General features: G+C 44.2%; 1 protein-coding gene across 1 annotated transcript in view; it reads right to left on the bottom strand.

Moving 5' to 3' along the window:
• Window positions 1-18,896, bottom strand: part of PAN2 (poly(A) specific ribonuclease subunit PAN2) — a 39,250-nt gene that overhangs the window by 17,914 nt on the left and 2,440 nt on the right. The window contains exons 2-11 of the mRNA XM_066584961.1: window positions 17,102-17,412; window positions 15,278-15,447; window positions 15,041-15,161; window positions 13,986-14,063; window positions 12,485-12,752; window positions 10,373-10,715; window positions 10,034-10,130; window positions 7,849-7,959; window positions 2,964-3,083; window positions 2,130-2,258 (exon numbers count right to left, since the gene is read on the bottom strand). Coding sequence (XP_066441058.1) covers window positions 2,130-2,258; window positions 2,964-3,083; window positions 7,849-7,959; window positions 10,034-10,130; window positions 10,373-10,715; window positions 12,485-12,752; window positions 13,986-14,063; window positions 15,041-15,161; window positions 15,278-15,447; window positions 17,102-17,383 — 1,719 coding nt within the window. The 5' untranslated portion in view covers window positions 17,384-17,412. The remainder of the gene's footprint in view (window positions 1-2,129; window positions 2,259-2,963; window positions 3,084-7,848; window positions 7,960-10,033; window positions 10,131-10,372; window positions 10,716-12,484; window positions 12,753-13,985; window positions 14,064-15,040; window positions 15,162-15,277; window positions 15,448-17,101; window positions 17,413-18,896) is intronic.

An 18,896-nucleotide genomic window follows, 5' to 3' on the forward strand; every position in this document is an offset into this window, starting at 1 on the left:
AATTCCTATTGGATACCGTGAAGGACTACACGAGCTGCCTAGGATGGATACATAGCCGAACCAGAAGGATCAAGAGTTTGCAGGAAGGGGGGGGGGGGGGGGGACGACCATTTGTTTATTCTTGTTATAGTTTACGCAACGTTGTTCTGCTACATCTTTACTGTGCTGTGTAGCCATCTTGAGATTCACTTTTCTAACAAAGACATTATACCACTGCCGTGCTTTACAGGATCAAAAGCAGCATGTAAAAAGTCAAGACACCACTTGGTATCCGATTCTGTGTTTGGATTAGATAAGCTTTCCATATTTAAAAGCATACCTAACTTTTCAGACAACTTATGCTCATTAGCATAAGCTCAATATACAATGTTTTGGAGAGTACAAGACTCACTTTTTAGTAAGAAAACACCTTGCTAAAAAGTGCCTGCGTCTTACACAAGATTGCCATCTTGCAGGTCCTCCAGAGCAGAGAGAGCAACGGAGCACAGTAACAGGTCTAAAGAAAGAAATTGTGGAGATAGTTATCACAGGGTCTGCAGATCTGTCACCCTGCAGCCTGAGTGTACAGGAATGCGAGTTATCACAGGGTCTGCAGATCTGTCACCCTGCAGCCTGAGTGTACAGGAATGCACGTAAACAGCATGCCTCTTCACATGGCCCTTTGCGCATTCGCCAAGAGATGAAGAAAGGGTGGGCACAGAGACTTCTGAAAACAGTCACTGTGTGCGCCAAGTTTGCGGGGAGACAAGGGGTTGTTAGTTGTAATTTTTTATGTAAAGCCCTGCTCCCACACTAACACAACTAGCTAGCATATATTCACCTCTCCCTGCAGAGTCCACACCGCTGCTACAGGTATCCCTCCAACGTCACATTTACAAGCTGTCCCAAGCCGTTTTATAGGACATCACAAATGAGCTCTGTCATTGGCTGCAGTGTCTGACTTCCCATAAACCAGGAGGGATTGTACAAGCGGCCGCAGAGGACAGAGGACAAAGCAGAGGACAAAGCAGCGCTGCAGGACACAGCAAGCAGCGGTGAGTATAGGCAGTTTTGTTATGTTACAGCATGGGGTACACGGTTTTACTGAAAAAAAAAACAAAAAAACATAACACGGACAACCCCTTTGTGCACGGGTATGAATAAAGATCTAGGGGACTTTGATAAGTGCCAAAATTGTAATAGCCAAATGACTGGGATAAAGCATAGCCAAAATGGCAGGTCTTGTGGATATTCACAGTGTGCAGTAGTTAGCATGAATAAAAAGTGGTCAATGAAAGACAACCAGTTGCCACAGTCACGGGTGCCCGAGGTTCAATAATGCACACGGAAAGCAAAAGCTAGCCTGTCTGTTAGGAGAGCTGTTGTAGAACGAATTCCTGAAACTGTTAATGTTGGCCATGATAAAAAGATACCGGAACATTCATCTGGCTGTGTATGAAGCTGTGTAGCAGTCTACAGGTCAGAGTGCCGATGCTGACCCATCTCCACCACCGAAAGTGCATACCATGGGTGCATGAAAATCAGAACTGGACAGAAGAATTTGGCTGGGTCAGATGCATCATATTTGCTTTTACATCATGTGGATGGCTGGGTGTGTGTGGGCATCTACGGAAAGAGACAGCAGCACAACGCACTATGAGAAGAAGGCATTGTTTGCTGGGAAATTTGGTCCTGGCATTGATGTAGGTATTACTTTGCCTGCATTAATGTTTAGATGGGTATACTTTGCCACATACCACCTATCATGAGAACGATATTCCCGAAAGGCAATGGCCTCTTTTCGGAGGATAATGCACCATGCCCCACTACAAGTTAAAAAAAAAAATAATAATTCAGAAATTGCTTGAGGAATATGAAAGAGCTCAAAAGGGATTGACTTTGCCTACAAAAATCACCAGATCGTAATGCAATTGATCATATGTGGGATGTGCTGGAAGAACAAGTCCAATCCATTGAGACTCCAACTCATACCCTACAGAACTTTGAGGATCTGCTGCAGACATCTTGTTGCCGAAACCACAGGACACCTTCAGAGGACTTGTGCAGTTTTGGTGGCACAACGTACACAACATTAGAGAAGTGGTTTAATGTTACAGCCGATCAGAGTAATGTCTGGTTAAAATTCTTACTTGGCAAGGGTCTCCACGGGACAAATCCAACATATGGAACAGGAAACCCAGCTCACAACTCAAGCAGAACTCCTTCTGACACAGGTGGTTTTGGACCAAGCATCTTACTGGTTCCAACAGGTAGATGACCTATGCAGTTAAAAAAAAAAAAAAAAAGAAGAAGGAAGGACAGGGAAATAGCGTTAAACGTTTCCTCATTAAAAGAAGTAAATCCACATGGAGACGGATGCAATGTTTGACGTTAACTTTGGGTACAAATTCCACTTCTACGCACATAAGCATTAACCCTTTCCAATCCAATTTGTATCCTGGTTTTCCTAGACAGCTTACTCTTTCTGCCGTTATACAACGGCGCTATATGCTGGATAAAACCAGTACTGCATGAGCTGACACGTTGGATAGGCTCCGACAACAGAGAGGCAGGCAATATATAGTAAGAGAACCCCGACGGACGTCTTCCAACATCGGAGCTGTACAGCCTTAAATCATAATGTCTTCAGACGTCAGACAGTGGATTGGAAAGGGTTAAGTGATTTGCCTATACGAGTTGAACAACAGCGTTATGTATTCTGTGTGGCAGGTTTTGCAGACAGCCAAACACTGAGAAAGTAAATAGGATAGTGATGCAGTAACTTCAAAGTATGCTACTTCTATCATGCCGAAGCCCACCCGAAGTTTCTCAGAGTTCCTGGCGTAGAGTGCAACATATAAACATGTATTAATGTGTCACACCAGTCGCTTGATGTCAATCAGGGGTAATTGTACTTTATTCACTCCACCATAATTTGGCCACTCATCTGCACACTACCCACGCAGGACAGGCTTCCCGCTTACCTGGATCATGCTGTTGCAGTAGGCGTTGGGAATATGAGGCTCTAGACCAGCAAACAAAGTTTTATTGTAGTGCTTAAAGTCAAAATCTTCTAAGCCAAGCTTAGAATATTTTATGGTGACCTGCAAAAAGGTAGAGCAAAATAAAATAAAAAAAATAAAGTGTTAGTTTGGCACCCATTGTCATCAATGAACATTACACCCCACAGAGACGCTAAATTGTACAATAGTATAACCTAACATGAGCAACAATTAAGATGTCTTCTGGCCTTGTAAATGCACATTAACTCCTTAAGGACCTGACCCTCCCCACCTCCCACCCCCCTTAGAGAAAAAAAAAAAAGATTGTAACTCCTTTATTTATGCATCGACATCGCTGTATGAGGGCTTGTTGTTTGTGCGACGAGTTGTATTTTTCAGTGGTACTATTTAATGTACCATATAATGTACTGAAAAACTTTTTTAAAAAAACATTCCACCATCTTTCAGTAAGTTTTATTTCTACGGCGCACAAACTGCACCAAAATGACATAACTTTATTCTATTGGTCAATACAATTACTAATATAGCAACCATTTTTTTTTTTTTGCTGTAGTACGTGTATTTTTTTTCAATGACATTTAATATTTTAAAATTATTTTCTGCCATCTTCTGCGAGACATCCTGTAGTTTACGTTGGTACCATGTCGGAATACATACACAACTTTTTGATTGTTTTTTATTGTATTTTTTCCGGGAGACAGGGTGACCGAACAAGTGCATTTTTGGCGCTCTATTTTTTTACATTTTCAGATGACGTTCACCATGTGGCGTAAATAACGCACTAATAGATCAGACTTTTAGGGACGCGGCGATACCAAATATGTATTTTTGTATCTTCAGGGTCTATTGACTAGAGCTGCACCTGGATTTGTCCAGACCCTACTGGTATAGGAGCCCAACCTACTAGTGTACTGTACTTATGTATCAAATGTGGATATGGTGCCTATGTAATTTTCCCCTAATGTGAGAAATTTATGGTGTATGCAAAAGTTTTTATTCATTTATAGACTGTATAGTATATTTATTGTTCAATAAAACCCCAAAAAAAAATTTTTTTTTTTTTTATAGATATGGCAAAAGAGGGTGATTCATTTTTTGTCTTCACAATTTGTAAAACTTTATTGATCTTATTTTCACTTCTTGTTTTAGCCCCCACGGGGGGGGGGGGACCACAACTAGCAATGCATTGAATGCTCCTGCAGTATGATATTAATGCCATAGCATTACATCATACTGTAATCTGACAGGCAGTCTATCAGGCCACCCCATGGGGATGGCTTGATAGGCAGTCTGCTAAGGCAGTGCTGGTGCCTTTCAGAAGGCCCCTGGCTGCCATGACACCTGCCAGCTCCCTGCGATCTCATCATGGAGTGGGGGGAGGGGTTTGGGTTGGCCATATGGGACCACCGAACATTGTTTGGGAGATTTAAATGCTGTTGTCAGAATTGACGGCCGCACATAAAGCGTTAATAGCACTGATCAGCCGCGTAGCTGATTGCAGCTATTGCCTGCGAGTGTCAGCTGTAATAAACAGCTGACACCGGCACTGTATGAAGAAAGGTCCACCTGCGATCTCCCTTTACACATAGGCCACCGATGCAGGCCTTCAAAAAGGCGTATCGGCGGTCGTCAAGGGGTTAAACTTTTGGACCTGCTTAGGAATCAGCAATGGAAAACAATTAAGATATGTGTCAACACAATATGGTTTTGCGAACAAGTTTCACAAAGCCGCTGAGTTTTTGCAGGTTTCATAAAAGTGTGCGCACACGTAATTACATCAGTTTTGGTACAGCCTTTGGCCACTGTCACATGGGCCGTGGGTATATATTGGTCAGCGATTTGCATTAGTACAGGAGTGCGTCCAAAACAAGGATAAAAAATTTTTTTGAAAACTTTCCGTGACACTTCATTTTTCAGTCCAGGCTTCAGTTTATAAATACTGATGCAAGATTGACGAAAACTAAAGAGGCTTTAGAATAAAAATTAGCTGGAGGACGCTGTAGTTTTGTACCACAGATGTAATTGGTTCCATTTAGGGTCACACAGAACATGCAATGTGTCCGTTTTAAAGAGAACCCATCAACAACTTTATGTGGAACTCCGATATATGCAGTAGTGACAGCCAAGCTTTCAACAATGTGCCTTATGTATGACGATGCTTTAATTTGGCCACACTTAGGCCGGCTGCACACGGCCGTGACGGGCTCCGCCGCGGAATATTCCGCGGCGAAGCCCGTCACGGCGCCCCCCCCCAGAGACCCCATACTTACCAACGGATCCGGCGTTCTCGCTCCCGCATGACGCTTTCCCACCCACCGGCGCCGCGTCACGTGACGCGGCCGTCCGCGTCATGTGACGTGGCAGCGGTAGGCGGGAAGCGTTTTCATGCTATCTTCCGCTGTGCTACAGCGGAAGATAGAAGTCAATGGAAGCCGTCCGTTCACGCTATGGAAGCCGGCCGCGGACACCCGCGGCAAATCGAGCATGCTGCGGGTGAGGACGGGAGATTTCATGGTGCAGAATTCAATAGAACCTAATAGCAGTGGGCAACGCAGCGGATTTTCGCCACGAATTACACGGCGGAAATCAGTTCGTGGGAAGGAGGCCTTACTGTGCATGTTATTCATTGAAGCAAACTGCAAGCAAAAAGTTCAATATATTCAGGCTTCCCTGCTGTCCTGCCACTGATTGACAGCCTTCCCTATTACAGTGCATAGAGAGAAATCTTGCAGTAGAGGAAGGGAGCGAGTGCAGCTCCAGTATATACACCAGACTAATGGCTCCCAGCGCAATGACCAAAATGTAAGCCTTCCCAAACCAGAGCATAATCAGTCATAACAGGCACACTAACAGAGTGCCTGTATATTACTCAGAGAGTAGAATGAAGTAGGCATTTAGGTTCTCCTTAACCCTTTCCAACCCAATTTTGGATTCAGGGTTTCCTAAAAGGCTCTCTTTTTGCTATTATACAATGCTGGCATCTGCTGGCTAAAGCAGTGTGTGTGCGCCAGAGAGTCTCCGACAACAGAGTGGCTGGCAACAGATCGTAATACCCTGTCGGACGTCTTCTGACATTGGGGCTGTACAAGCTTCAATCAGAATAGGAAGGCAGCAGACAGTGGTTTGGAAAGAGTTAACAATGTTGGTTTCAGGCGAGTATTTAAATACGTATCCATATTACGGTCATGTTAAAAATGACTTCCCAACCGTATGTCATCGGTGTTTGTCTGGTAGAAAAATAGCAACACAGAGGCAGAAATGCAAAAACCAAAACTCACACTGAAAAATACAGATTTATATTAGCGGTCCCCAAAACGCAGACCAAATCTAAGGCTTAGATATGCTTGTCTGAAGCTGGCTGAAAGATTAGCATTTCCCATGAAATGACCATTCCGATTACTTTGTTCTCTGTTGTGCTGATGGTCAGTTATTCCTCCTGGTAATATATGAATAAACTTACACCCAGGTGTCCCTAGAAATACGATAGTCCAATCTGTGTTGACAGTATAGAGTTGTGTAGGGACATAACATACTGACAAGAAAACAGTCCTGTCCACTTTGTGACTTGTGCTATACATTTTTTTTTTGGGAGGACTAAAAGGTCGACACAATGCAGGGTACTAACAAAACAAACATTTCACAAAAATACTTCATAGCATACAAATCTACCAAAACCAGGAATGCCAGGAGAGCCTGGAGGTCCTCGAAATCGAGTCATTAAAAATAATCACCAATCTAGAACCATGACGTCCAGGCACAGCTACATGATTAAAGACTACAAGCAAGTCCTGGGCTAAAGCTGCAGTCACTCATTTGTTACCAATTCTTTCAAAAATGAATTAGGAGGCCGTTTAGAAGGAGGTAGGGCTGTAGGATGAGATTAGTCAGGGTTTGTTTGTAATATGTAACCGGGGAGATCCAAAACTAAAAAAGGTAAATGTTGCTTCATTTTAGGCCTCCTTCCCACGGACGGATTTCCGCTGCGTAATACGTTGCCCGTAGCCATTAGGTTCTATTAAACCTAATGGCTCAATGCTCACGGTGCGGAATTCCATCGCGGAATTCTGCACCGTGAAATCTCCTGTCCTCACCCACGGCATGCTCTATTTGCCGCGGGTGTACGCGCGGCCGGCTTCCATTGCAGTCAATGGAAGCCTTCCGTTCACGCTATCTTCCGCTGTAGCACAGCGTGAAATCGCCTCTCCGCCTACCGCGTCATATGATGCTGTGGGCGTGTCTTGTGACGTGGCCGGCGTGTCACATGACGCTGCGGCGCGTCACGCCGAAGCGTCATGCGGGACCCAGGACGCCGGATCCGCTGGCAAGTATGGGATCTCTGGGGGAGCGCCGTGACGGGCGTGTGCAGCCGGCCTTATATTTTAGATGCATAGGATCAAATAAACAGAAACGGATTAAACACATTTTAAAGCTACTATTAAAGTGCTTCTACACGAACGATTCATTCAGTGTAAACACGGCCAACTAGTGAATGAACGATAATTTTTTGCTTATCGTTCATTTCATGCAGGCAGAAAAATAATTGTTGCCTTGTTCACCAAATCGTTTGTTTAAACTACAGATCGTTCAGTTCGCTGTACCAGTGCATGAGAACAACTGAACAATCCTGGGGGAAAAAAAAAATAAAATAAAAAAATTGTGTCTAAAGTGACATCCTTTGCTCAGGTGAACGAAAATCATTCCGTGTAAAAGCATGCGAAGACTCCTTGGCCACTGATGAGAAATATCACTATTCGTTTCTCAATTGATTCACAGAACATAATTTTCTGGGGCATGCATTAATTCATGCATTACATTGCAACAAGTAATATAGAAGAAGCTACACAACCTTCCGGTACTTTTTGGGCACCATGTAGAGATGGGGCTCTTCCTCTCTGCCTATAGGAGATTCAGGAACCTGGTTAAAGTTGTCAAAATCATTTTCCAATTGATACGGAACCTAAAAGAAAAGGCAATGATACATGTAACATTTACAGATGTTTGTACAACTTATCACAGATGACGATAGCAACATAATTCAGTATTGAGGGCATGTTCTCAGGGCGGAATGCCACCTCTTGATGCAGAAACGCGATGTTCCACGTTGGAATTCCATGTAAAAAAAAATTTTTAAAAAAAATTTTTTTGTTTTTATTAAAGAGGCAGAATTTCCATGGTGAATATACTCTTAGGGTGAGTTCACGCATTGTGGATGTTGGTGCAGTACACAGCAGACTTCACCCTTTCAATTGGAGGAGCGAATTCTGCTGCAGACCTGAACCAAAATCCGCACACTGCTCCTGGCTATGTTGACTCAACAGGAGTTGCTCTACTCCTCCCTCCTCTCGGTGTTAAGGAAGCCACAACACAGACAATAGGTTGATGGCTGACAAACATTGGACACAGGATGGTCATGTGAATAGTCATTTCGCAAATGCAGCCATACACCTTTGAATCCACATTGGCTGATAAGTTGTTCAACCTGTCAGATCATGCTTAATTACACCAAGACGGATGAACAATCTTTCTGGAAAGATCTTTCATGCAACTAGTGGCTGAACATTTTTTAAACACCTGCTGACTTTAATTCTAGAAGATAATGTTGCCGAATCAGTGGACAGCTAAAAACGATTATTCACCATTAGTGTTCGTTGCGTGAAAACCTAATACTGGTTAAAATTATTTTCATAGACTTTAGTTGAAAAGGTGTGGGAAGCTTTAGAAACTGCACCAAGGAAGGGGAGTAGGTTGTACATGGCAGATCAGAGTGTTGAGAGGGGAGAATGCATCCAGATTCTCAGGAAGGGCAGATCACACAGGCTGTACTGTATAGATAGAGAAAAAACGAGCACATACGGCAGTCTCGAGGAAAGAGGTGGTAAATCATACAGGCCATTTTTAATAGATATATATATATCACACACAGTACTTTAAGAAGAAGCTAGCTTGCTGATTTAATTACAAACTAAAGTAAGACAGGTAAACAATCAGCACATCACTAAAAAGAGGAAGGTTCAAAGTCTTTTTATGACATACCAGTAAATTCCATCAATTACCACCCTGCAGCACCATTTCTTTGTTATTTACAGTTTATAGGAAAATGCCGACACCACAGGAGGAATCGTTTTGAGCGCTGGAGTCTTGCCAAGTATGAATCCATTGTTCAACTACAACGTGAATTCTGGCGTCAACAAGTAAACTTGCACATGGAAACAGAAAAGTACTGATCGCCCACGCACGCCTCACGAAGATGTGGAGTGCATTAGAGACATTTTACTGCTTTTGGCATGTCAAAAAATAAATACAACTTTGAATCTTCTCCTTTTCAATGCAGGAATGAAGTTGTGCTGAGAGTTTGTACATGCAGTCGTAGCATCCTGGACATGCACAACACATATCATTGTATTACTAGTACCTACATAAGAAAAAGTCTGAAACTAGGAGTAGGCTGCAAACTGTATCTGAATATGAGGCGTGAAGAATGCAGTCCTAAACTTGGCTAGAAGAGTTGCACTTACACAAAAGTCATTTTAGCACATATAAGGTGACCATTGCATTTAAAGCTAGGCAATTTCCATTAGACCCATATAGATAAATTGAACAGCAGATTGTATGATTCAGGACTCTGTTCTCATGATTTTTGGGGACCTAGTAGTCAAACTCCAACAAAACAGACACCTATGCCTGCAGAAACTGCAGCAGGTAGCCACATGGAGCAACTCCATTGCATGGGGCCCAAGCCATGTGTGAATTTGTGGCATACTCCAACTGCTAAATCTGCGGCGTTTCTGATTTCTGCCGCAGTTTTCACATCAGGGTTATCCATCATACAAATCCATTGTGCAACCATAGCCTAAAACAGACTAATAGGCTGCAGGAAGTCTGAGGCTGCTACATTACCAAAAGCTCTTCAGAGAGCAGTGTGGCTAGCAGCTAGATAGAGAATGCTGAAGTGTCAGTAAAAATGTACTAAATGTTTCCCCATATTAATGTCTTAAATAACACGAACTTATTACTGATCTAGAAGTACAGACCTGATTCCTGAGCTTTGTCCTAGGATTAGGAGAGTAGCCAATAAACCCGACTTGTTTCATGGCGCGCAGGATCTCTGGGTCTACAGGAGGAGCATGACTGAGGGGAGAAAGGCTGGTGAGTTACAGCTAAAGATCTCATTCACAAGCGTTAAATCCGACACAACATCCGTGGCTAATCTGTCGACAGTCTGCAGCATCCAATGCATGTCAATGGGGTTTTCCACAGCCTGATTCACATGAACGTGCAGAGAATTTCCAAGTTTAAAAAATATATAATATATAGCTAGGTAGAGATTAAAAAAATAAGGATACAATAAAGAATTAAACAGGGCACACTACCGAGGAGCTGGCGTAGAGTTAGCAGATGGCCAATCAGAGAGCAAGGTTTCATTTATCAGTGGCACAGGAATAAGAGAAAGCGGCATAAGATCCTGATTCCAGTCCAGATGTGGCAAGCTGTCCACCATGCAGGGCAACGCAAACTCAGAGTCGCGTGGGTATGTGTTAAAGGTTGCTTCTGGAGTATCTGCCCAGAGGTGCACACAGCCATCGGAGTCTCCAAAGGCCAAAACTTGTTTGCTAGCAGACACATCAAAAGACATAATGAGCTGGCTGACGGTGCTGACATGGAATATGTCCGCAGGACTAGCCAGACCAGTGGGTTCACAGAACTGGCACTGACCTGTATGGGACAGAAAAAAGAAAAATTGTTACTTTATCATCATGTCCAAGTAAATACACTGATAACCTTTTCAAAAATTGGAAAAAAAATAAAATAAAATCCCATGACTATACCCTCCAGAGACAGGATCCACCGGTCCTCCATCCTCAGGGTGGATAACAAATACACAAGTTAGCGCTCCGAGTCAGATCCCCTGTTGTGGGGGCCGTCAAGGGATTGAGGAAATCAAGTTACTAGTAAGAATAAGGCTGGGGTCAAACAGGACAGCCGGCTCCTGCTGCCAGATAGAGCGAGATCAGAAGAGATCCTGCACTATACACAGGGCTTAAGTGTATGTTCTGTTGCATTCAGCACCCCTCTGCCAGGACGTACACCTACACCCTGTGGCAAGAAGGGTTAAACACCTTAATTATTTCTCCCTCTCCCAGCACTTATGAGATAAAACGATCAGAGGAACTACCTGAGGTTCTGGGGTTGCACCACAACCGAAGGCCAAAAAAATTAAAAAAAATAAAAGCCCAACGGTGTAAGACACCTTAGCAGACAAGCATTCGAAAGCAGCTTTTTCAAGCGCTGTCTGTTTCAGCATTTTTAGGATACATCGCCCACTGAAATGAATGGGGAACGGTTTCAACACTGTCAAAAACGCATTTTTTTGTACCACTTTTACCACTTTTGCAAAGGCATGTTCGCAGTCTACAAACTGTCAGATTCAGGTCAGAATTTTCCAACACAGAACAGAAACTAAGCTGGTCCTCGGACTTATGTCACAGATCTGCATGCAAATCTCCAAATTTAGTGGGGCAAAGCCATTTTTGGCCGCCTGATGCAATTTGAGCATGAAACCAGTGCCACAAATTGACAAGTTAATTCTTTTCTGCGACGTGGATTTAATAATCCGGGCCATACAAAGCCTTGGAGTTCTTTAATGTTTGAAGATGTATTTTGAGGGGGGGGGGGGGGGGGAGGAATGTGTCCCCGCTCCTGAGGTCGGCATCAATGTCATGAAATGGGGGAAAGTTGTGCAAAGTTTCTCTCTACTGTAATTGATAATGGAGTCAGAGTTACCGTAGTAGCGTTCTCTGCAGTACATCAGGAGACATGACAAAAATGACTCGTCTCACCAAGCAAACTTAAAGGGGTTGTCCCGCGAAACAAAGTTGGGGTACACACTTCTGTATGGCCATATTAATGCACTTTGTAATGTACATCGTGCATTAAATATGAGCCATACAGAAGTTATTCACTTACCTGTTCCGTTGCTAGCGTCCTCGTCTCCATGGTGCCGTCTAATTTTCAGCGTCTAATCGCCCGATTAGACGCGCTTGCGCAGTCCGGTCTTCTCCCTTCTGAATGGGGCCGCTCGTGCCAGAGAGCTGCTCCTCGTAGCTCCGGCCCGTCACGTGTGCCGATTCCAGCCAATCAGGAGGCTGGAATCAGCAGTGGACCGCACAGAAGACCTGCGGTCCACCGAGGGTGAAGATCCCGGCGGCCATCTTCGCAAGGTAAGTAAGAAGTCACCAGAGCGCGGGGATTCGGGTAAGTACTATCTGTTTTTTTTTTTTTAAACCCCTGCATCGGGTTTGTCTCGCGCCGAACGGGAAGGGGGGGGGGGGGGGGGGGGGGCTATTGGAAAAAAAAAAAAAAAAAAAAAACACGTCTCGGCGCGGGACAACCCCTTTAAGCAAACAACTTGTTGGGATTGGAGAAGACTCATAAAAGTCAGTGCAAACACACTGGATCATTATAGGAATATACTTTGAACTCACCGCGCTGCGAGATAATAGCTAGTCGGGAAGTGTAGGTAGGGATGAAGCGCAGAAAGAGAGGGTCAACGTGAACCTGAAGAGGAGTGATAGCCCGCATCATACGCAAGTCGTACACCTTCAGGAAGCGGTCACAAGCAAGGACGTTCATGCGGCTGGAGAATCCACACGTCACCACAAGGTTTCCATGGACATCAAAGTCAGACAAACTACCCGAGTAGGCATCAAACTCGTGCTCGACTTTAAATGTGCGCAGATCTCGTAATGACAGCTACAGGGATAACGGAGGTAAAAAAAATGCAGTGTGTTATGAAACAGACCAAAGGAGGAAAAAAGAAAGTCAGCATTCATGTAAAATGCTTACACAAAATGCGATGTTGAATTCCAAATAGAGAATTCACTTATATTAAAGTGTACTTTAAACACCTATTATTAACCCTTTCCAATCCACTGACATCTTCCTACATTCGCATTGAAGTTTGTACAGCTCCAATGTTAGAAGAGAAGTCCAACAGGGTATTCTTACCGTCTATTGCCAGCCACTCCGCTGTCGGAGCCTCTCTGGCGTGCACACACTGGCTTTAGCCAGCAGATGACACCATTGTATAGCAGCAAAAAGTCTTTTAGGAAACCCTGAATCCAAAATTGGATTGGAAAGGGTTAAACAAGATAATGGATCGGAAGTCTTTGACAACGTTTTACAAGATAAGTCGCAGAAAATACTACTCAGGGAACCAGGGTAAGTGCGAGGTCTCCCAAGTATTTGTATGCAGTATGAAGCGGTTCTATGATGTAAGCTGCACAGACTACTGCATACGGAAGCCCAAGAGACAATATGCGCACCCGGTCCCCTTTTTGTCGGATCTTTTAGGCAGACCAAACTGAACCACAGATCTCCCCCCCTCCCCCCCCCCCAAATCTCAAAAAAACCTTTAAAAAAAATATTTATATGTATTCTATCCTAGTGAAACTGCTAAATATTGAATTAGTAAGGATTTCTGAACATATAAAAAGGGACACAAGGAATTTCAAATCCTGACAAATCCATCAGATAGATAATATTTCACTAAGGGATGGAGGCAGAATCCCATAGCTGGAGTCACAGGCCTGCATAGGGGTTATTAACAACAGGAAAAGATAAGATTTCAACCTGGGCCATATTTACGTGGCTGAGACTAACGCGCGAGTTCAAGAGGCACATAAATAATGGGTTATTACAACATATCAGCGGGTTAATGTACATGAGTGTTTTTCCCCACTTACACCAATTCTGCAAGATTGCAAAAAATAAAAAAAAAAATTAAAAAGATAGATCCCAGCATGTTCTATTTTCATGTGAGCATCATAATAGACTAGGGCTTATAATATGCGGTATCCTACAGCTGGGGTGTCCGTGTGCTGTACATTGCAATTTGCGTCGAAGATTTGAGCACAACTCGCTCTTGACCGTGAAAATACGGGTTTACAATTGTAGAGCGAGCTCTATACTCAATAACTGTCGTACCTTTCCAGATGTATGTCCACAGAAGAAGAATCTGTTGGATTGTCGCATAACCGTAACACCGGGAACTTCAACTGGATACTAAGTAAAAATAAAAAAATAAAAAGATTTATAATATAAAACACCCACGCCAAATCTGCATCATATAGGCACAAATCTGCCAGTTTGCCAGTGTAATTGCGGTTTTCTGCTGTGGCAAGTCTGCCGTGACTGCGCCACATGTGAAGGTGGACTAACTGACAAGTCTAGGTATCACCCAGCAATTTTTGATGCTCCACATAAGGTTACAGCAGATTACCATGATGTGTATGGACACCTTGAGGGTGAATGCCCACGGACGGATATCTACCGCGTTTCCCGCAGCAGAAATCTGCAGCCATTAGGCTCTATTGAACCTGATAGCCTTCTGCCTGCCAATGCGCACATGCAGAATTCTACCGTGGATTTCAGCAGTGGGAAATAAATCGCGGCATGTTCTATTTGCTGAAGATTTACACCGCGGGAGGTCTCCATTAATATAGCGCTAATGGAGACTGCAGAAATCCGCAATCACTCACAGGCACATCTTTGTTTTTAATCGCGGTACTCCTGTGGCGTAAATCCACGGGTGTACCCTGCGAAGCTCGTGGGCATGAGCCCTAAGGCCCTTGGCGACACCAGTCTAGTTGGAATCAAGCACCTCAGGGGTCCAGGCCAAGAAAATGAATAGACCACCACTGGCCCGAGTCTAAAGGTTCAGGAGCTGAATTATTGTTTTGGTTACCAAAAAGACTCATTATTATATGTAAAAAGAAATAAAATAAGACAAATAAATAGAAAACAAAACATTAGACTGTGCGCTGACTGATCTCAGAATTTACACTGGAGAATCACTCCGGACTGGTTGAAATAGTTCACAGAAAACAAGATTCTCTCTACATTTTTGCTACCTGTAGCAGCAGGAGTAGACAACCAGCAGTTCAATCTGGAAATCGCCACACTGCCAACTCTATTACTAGGAGCCCAAGACCCTGCCCCACATAATACTATGTGTCTACTATCTTAGGTAAAACCGTTACCTTCTGTGTTTCTTGCACAGTGCTCAGGTCCATCTGGATGACATGGTTCTGCATACCTCCCATGAGGAGGGTGTTGCTATCTGTGAGTAAGAGACTGTGGTTGTCTATACTCTCATCCATCCTAGAAGACACAAAACCCAATACTGTAAGAAAGCTGGGATACGTATGACAGATTGCAAGGAAGGAATAATCTGGAGTATTGGTTAGATCTATAAGACATTACAGCCAGAAACTCACAGGTAGTCAAAGAGGGTCAGTCCACCCCGTGTCATGCATTTCAGGTTGTTCTTGGTGAGGAAGAGAACTCCTGTGTCCACGCTTTGGATCTGCCGGATATCATTGCTACCATGCACTTGGAAAGAGGAGTATCTCTCAAGAGCCGGACTGAAGAAGGATGTGGCATGACCCTAAAACAAAGAAGAAGAAGGAAAAAAAAAAAAAAAAAAAGTTATTACAGAGCTTCCGGGAACATACTGCAAGAGTAGAAACCCAGGCAATACAGAGTATATAAACTAGTACTATATTAGATGTGGACCGCTTTATGGGTTTTTTTTGTTTATTTTCAAACTACTCCCTTTTTGAGGCCACTGCTGCAGTAATTGATATTGTGTTTTCCTTAAAAATAAGACAGTCTTATATTAACTTTTACCCCAATGAGGCACAGTGTCTTATTTCCAGGGTTGTCTTCTAATACTCACCTAGTAGATGGCTTCCATGTACTCCTGAATGCCGATAGAGCATTTCTTCTGGGTAGCGGGGCTTGAATACCCCGCCTACAACAAGCAATTGCTCCGATTGGCTGAGCCGGTGCTCGATGAACCAATCACAGCCATCCATTGAATGGCTGTGATTGGTTCATCGAGCGCCATCTCAACCAATCAGGGCAAATGCTTGCTGAAGGTGGGGTAATCATACCCCGCTACCAGGAAGAAATGCTCTTCAGTGTTCAAGACTACACAGACACCTGCAGCAGCTCCACAGCCCAGTGCGAGGGACTTGAACGCCGTCTACTAGGAGACTATTGCTTCCCCCCCCCCCCCCCCCTCTCAAGTAGTATAGCTAAGCCTTATTTGAGAAACAGTAGTTCTGCTCTACCACTCACACTTAAGATAGGTACAAAAGAAAAATGTTGCAAACATTTTGTGTGATCCTATGCAAACTTCAATTAAAGGGGTTGTCAAAGGTTTTTTGTTTTTAAAGGGGTTGTACCAAGATTGCTAGCTATTCCAACAGGTCATGTTCTCAGGATATCCTATGGCAAGAACACCTGTGGCAATGTCTGAGGCACCGACAATAATTACATCACCTGTGCAACACTGAGGATATCCTTAAAACATGACCTGTTGGGGGTCCCTGAGGACTGGAGTTGGGGGGAACACTGGTATAACCTGCTGATCAGTGGGGATCTTGCTGCTCATGCTCTCGATCTCCAGAGCGGGACTCCCTTGTCCCATCCTGTCTGTCACTGCTGAAGGGTTCACTTCTCTCCTCGCTGTGATGTCAGCATGAAAGTTGGTGCTGGCTGAGCAAGTGCTGTCAGCGATCCATTCATTTCAACGGGGCTGACAGAAATACTTGATCAGGTGCTGCTCTAGTATCTCCGCAACCCCAATGAGACTTAATGGAGCACAAGTGCACTCCATTCAGTCTCCTCCTCACTGAAGGTGGATTGCAGTAACCCCACAGTGAGGAGGACAGAGAACACAAGTCCCCCATTCTAGGGATCAGCAGGGGTCTCAGCAGTAAGATCCCTACTGATCAGCAAGTTATCACATATCCAATGGATAGAGGGATAACTTGCAATCTTGGTACAACCCCTTTAAATTCCTGTTCCCCCATGCCTAAAAATAATTAAAACGATCATATATTCAGCTCTCCTGGCTCCCCGCAGCTCCATTCTCCACATTGGGTCTGTCAACAGCCTGATCACGGGAGGTTACAAGGCTGCTGCAGCCAAACATACACATATATGGGTAGGACAACTACATGTACAAGTCGAATAAAAACCAAAACCAACGAGATTTGCTAACACACACACACACAGATTATATTAATACTCACTCCGTGGTTCCCAACCCACAGCATCTCTTCATGAACGTCAAAGTGGATAGCGGACACAGGAACGCCAACCTCGGACACAGTGGTGTGCAGTTCGGAGTACATGCCCTCCATGATGCGCACAGTCTCTGGGACCGGAATCCCTTCCAGACCCACTCGCTCATGGTCCAGCTCCACAGGCTGCAGAAGATTAGGGTTCAAGTGCGGATCAAGGACTGGATCTAATGGAGCATGTAAGGTCGGCGGGTACTCCGCCATAGCTGGGTCCAGTCCATCGAAATTCATGATGACCGGTACGTATGGCTGCTCTGTAACTGGAAGAAAAAAATCGTGCAAATCAATAGACCCATAAAACGTATTGTTAGGGGGGCAAGAAATCATCAAATTCAAAGGCTGACCGACAAACGCACAACACGCACTTTAACATTCAGAGACAAAGTGTACCCAGGATACAGGGCAACAGAAGGAAAACACCAGCCGATAAAAATTGCAATAAAAAAATTACAGATTTCATTTTTTTTCACCTCATTTCGGCTAAAATAGGTATAACATTCTAGAGCTGTTTTCTTCAAAGTGAATCTGTCATCGAATGATACATCTGTCATCTGAACAACGAATGATACTTTGTTTCCTTATCGTGTGTCGTTCAGCTTAGGCAGGCATAAATACTGACAGTTAGTCCATGTAAACAGGCAGTCCATCTATAACAGACTGCCTTTTACTGTGAATGGAGGCAGGCGGCCGCAGCGATCTCCGGACCGCACCACCTCTATTCACTGGAATGGCTGTCAGGCACTCCAATGCCTAATGACTATTGCACGCGGGCGTTGAAATATAAGCCATACCCCAAAAATAAGCACCTCGTTGCTTTAAATAAAAAAAATAAATAAAAAAGGAAGCACTTGCTCAGATTGGCTGAGCTGCAGCACTTGAGAACAAATCAGAGCCAGCGCTTCTTGGAGGCGGAATTTTTGAACCCTGAGCAGGACGCGCTGGTTCAAGACTATAAACAAGTGCCGCAGAACTGCCGGAGGAGAAGTGCAGGGGAGCAGACAGCGCCTGTTAGGTAATGTATTGCTTTTTTTAAAATGTAGCCAGGGCTTATTTTAGGGGAAACCATAGGATTTCCTACTGTAAAAGTTGCATCGCACCGCACACAAACCACATTTTCGTGCGATGCAACACAAAGGAGGGCTCCATAGGGAAACATGGGCTACAAAACATCACAAGTCACAGCTGTATAGAGCATGCCACGATTTTTTTTTCTCGCAATCTAGCAGCCTACAAAACATCGGTGATGGAGACGAACCCAGTGGAAAGCATAGGCCTCACATACAGGCGATTGTCGCATCGTGAGAAAGTCGTGCGATTTTGTCGCCTGTGTGAAAGCAGCCTAAACAATCACCCTGTGTAAAAGGACCCCAACACTCCCCACCAATAACGGACAGCTGCCAATGTATTGTGCTGCACACACCACAGTAGCCAATCATGTAAAAGGGCGATATACCAGTGCAAGCCCCGTCCGACTTGCACTGGTATATCGTTAATGGGTAAAGAGCCCATTAACTCGAATGGGTTCATGTGCACCCACCAGCGATTTTTCAGTAAGGCCTCATGTCCACAGGCCAGTTGGATTCCACGTGGGGAGCCCGCAGCGGAACCACACCCTACCCGTGGCCAAGAACCCTGCATACCTGTGAGGGCAGGCGGCGGCTGCATAGACCTCTGTACTCCCAAGGTCTTCTGTACTGCAGATGGTCCACACGGACATCCACAGTACAGTTTTTTTGTTTGTTTT

Source organism: Eleutherodactylus coqui, chromosome 1 (genome assembly GCF_035609145.1).
Source record: "Eleutherodactylus coqui strain aEleCoq1 chromosome 1, aEleCoq1.hap1, whole genome shotgun sequence".
Taxonomy (NCBI): Eukaryota; Metazoa; Chordata; class Amphibia; order Anura; family Eleutherodactylidae; genus Eleutherodactylus; species Eleutherodactylus coqui.